The sequence below is a fragment of the Temnothorax curvispinosus genome, unplaced genomic scaffold (assembly GCF_003070985.1).
Source record: "Temnothorax curvispinosus isolate PA1 unplaced genomic scaffold, ASM307098v1 QBEX01003488.1, whole genome shotgun sequence".
In the NCBI taxonomy this organism is placed as follows: domain Eukaryota; kingdom Metazoa; phylum Arthropoda; class Insecta; order Hymenoptera; family Formicidae; genus Temnothorax; species Temnothorax curvispinosus.
In genome coordinates, this window is record NW_020213268.1 from 1 (window position 1) to 2,930 (window position 2,930).

A 2,930-nucleotide genomic window follows, 5' to 3' on the forward strand; every position below is an offset into this window, starting at 1 on the left:
CTAAGTTTTTACTCCCGCTATTCTAGATGGCGCGCATGTAGTTTAACCAAGGCATAAAAATGAGACTTTCTGCCGTGGAACCGGGGCCGAAAGTACGTACTTTCGACCGAGGTAGTAAGAAAAATACATTTCTTTATTTTACTTTCTCCCTGCATAACTTCTAAAAGAATGAATTTTTAAAAATAATATTTGGTGGAAAGTTTTATCATATTGGTACTAACTTGTGACATTAATGTCAGCTCTGTATGATCAAGGGCCGATTTCACATGCTTACTCCGCTAGGCCCTTTGTACATTTTTGTTGAAATATTTAATTTTTTGTAGAAATGGTTTTTTTTGTAGAAATATCTACGAAATAGTACCACAAATTACAATGTTCTCAAATAAAGAAATTATTGCAAGTAGTATTTTATAAAAAAACTACAATTTATAAAAAATAGTACAAAGATCTACAAATTTTAAAAATTTAAGAAAAAACAAAATCTTAAAAAATTAAAACATCTGCTTACTTGTAGAATACTACAAAAATTTACAAAAGTGTTCCAATTCTAGCATTTTCATGTAGAATTTTGTAGTACTTCTTAAATTCATGTAGAATTTAATAGATTCTGGCAATTATATTTTATAATTTTTTGTAGTACATTTTTATTTTTTTTTAATTTTTGTAGAAATATTTCCGCCAGGGAATATGCTGTCTCTTTTCAGTGTAGCAACACTGTAATGGAGGGGACCCGGGGGGACGCTCGACATGTTCTCAAATGCCATCTATCGAGAAAAAAAGCAACCGAACGCGACGACGACGACGACGTATCTTAATTATAAAATTTACCATTTCAGACTTTGCATCGTAATATCTCCGCTCGTAGGGCACGTAACGGAAAAATAAAAACACTCTTATTTGTAAATCGACTGAAGCTATCGATCAAGCCTACTTAGAACTTGATCCGTTTACTCGTTATTGAGATCTCAAAATCTCGGGTACTCGCAACTCGTGCGTTCACGTAAAAGAGTCACGGTGCGTCTCGCTCCGCGCGTACTTGGCGCGAGACACTACCGTGTCTCTTGATATTTTTACATAATTTATATAGAAATATAAAATACCCATGCCGAAAAAAGATGTTTTTTGATGTCTTTTGTAAATAATAGATGAAGACATGTATGTTCTTTTTTCCAGTATACCTTAATGCGACCTTGATATTTAATTTACTAATTCCATTCACGCCAAAAATATTGGATATTGTAATTCCGCTGAATGAGTCACGGCCATTGGCATATGTATATCAGGCTGAACATAGAGTGGACAAAGAGAAATATTACTATCCAATCGTATTCCATTCTTATATTACGTGTATCATTGTAGTAGTAATTGTATTTACCGTTGATACTACATATCTAAAGTGTGTATTGCATGCTTGCAGTCTATTTACAGCTATCAGGTGAGTAAAATAAAAAACAAAATTATATTTTTCCAATATCTTTTATAAATGTATTTCTAAGACAGAATTTACTTATTATTGAACGAATAAACTTAGAGACTACATCAGTACAAAAATTGCACGCTAATTTACAACGTTTTATTTCAAAGCCAACGTCTTGAAAATATTACTGGCGAGGCAGACACTATATTAGATGATTACAAAAAAATACATTCAGGGACGCATTATCATTTAGGAATTTTCATGGAGAAAAACAGTTCTGCCGGAAATGATTATAGTGAATTGATGACTTGCTTGAAAAAACATCAACTTGCATTAGAGTCTGTACTACATAAAATTCTGTCGTTCATAGTATATAACAGCGGCTTTAACAATTTTAATAAAGTGCAGATTTAACCGTCCAATCTAACCATTTCTATTAAATCACTCTATCCAATCTCCTTTCTAGACACGCTCAAACGTTGGATTCCATGTTCACTCAAGCGACATTAATTCTTCTATCTCTGAATATGGTGGTATTGAGTGTGATCGGAATACAGGTGAGCATTTAAAAAGTACATGTCTTCCCACTATGAATACTGAGAATAATTTATAACGCAATACTTCAATTTTACAGTTTGTCAATAACCTGACGCAGGGAGAAATAATAAAATACGTTTTTGTAACTTACGGTGTATTTATTCATCTTATATACATGTGTATTCCCGGACAATTGCTGATAGACCGGAGCGGAGAAGTTTTCGACAAAGCGTAAGAATTCGTGTTTTGTATAACTCTTTAAGCATTAGATGCAAAATAGTTTTTTAGTAACGGCAAATCTCTAAACGACTTTCTTTCTAACGTTTATACGTAAAATTGCATATAATTACGAATGACTTATATTGTTGATAATAAATCAATTGTAAGACGCACCTTTTCTGTTAGGTACAGTTCAGAATGGTATACATTTTCCATAAAAAGTAAAAAATTATTGAGAGTACTTCTTTACAGAAGTCTCGCTCCGTGTACACTCACGGCTGGAAAGATGTTCGTTATGTCCACGACTATGTGCAGTTCGGTATGTTTGATTTACATACCTAGAAATAACGTTTTTTACAGTTTTACATAACGGTGTAAGAGATTGACATTCAATTTTAAGGTGATGCGAACTGCCATGTCATATTTCACGGCTTTTTTATCCATAAGATAAGGATATGCGACTGCAAATATATTATGTATATCTTCGCACAATTATATTATCTAGGAAAGTCATTAGCAAAGAAGCAAAAAAAGAAAATAAAGACAGTTTTGTGCTAACATAAAAATTATAAAAAAATTGTAGGTAATACAGTGTTATGCCGCGTCGCCGGTTGGTGACGGCTTACGGCAAAACGTTTATTATTTTCGGGATCTCTTGACCTTACGAGTTGGGACTCGGTAGGCACAGGCGGGCAGACTAGGAAGCGGTCGGGTTCGCAGGTGGAACGGGGATGTAGGCGTCGTTAAATGAACTTCA

The 2,930-nt window shown here is 33.8% G+C and overlaps 1 protein-coding gene across 1 annotated transcript; it reads left to right on the forward strand.

Moving 5' to 3' along the window:
- Positions 1-1,184: 1,184 nt before the first annotated feature.
- Positions 1,185-2,689, forward strand: LOC112452587. Its single transcript, XM_025012871.1, has 6 exons — positions 1,185-1,435; positions 1,585-1,755; positions 1,884-1,974; positions 2,052-2,185; positions 2,426-2,492; positions 2,574-2,689. The coding sequence occupies exons 2-6, from the start codon at positions 1,679-1,681 to the stop codon at positions 2,622-2,624; spliced, it is 420 nt and encodes a 139-aa protein (XP_024868639.1). The 5' UTR covers positions 1,185-1,435; positions 1,585-1,678; the 3' UTR covers positions 2,625-2,689.
- The last annotated feature ends 241 nt before the right edge of the window (positions 2,690-2,930 follow it).

What these genes read in the sequence shown, in the direction of transcription:
- LOC112452587 (XM_025012871.1), top strand. Translation starts at nt 1,679, where the DNA reads ATGGAGAAAAACAGTTCTGCCGGAAATGATTATAGTGAATTGATGACT. An exon ending in AAACATCAACTTGCATTAGA is followed by an intron (nt 1,756 to 1,883) that starts GTCTGTACTACA and finishes TCTCCTTTCTAG; the next exon opens with ACACGCTCAAACGTTGGATT. An exon ending in GGAGAAGTTTTCGACAAAGC is followed by an intron (nt 2,186 to 2,425) that starts GTAAGAATTCGT and finishes ACTTCTTTACAG; the next exon opens with AAGTCTCGCTCCGTGTACAC.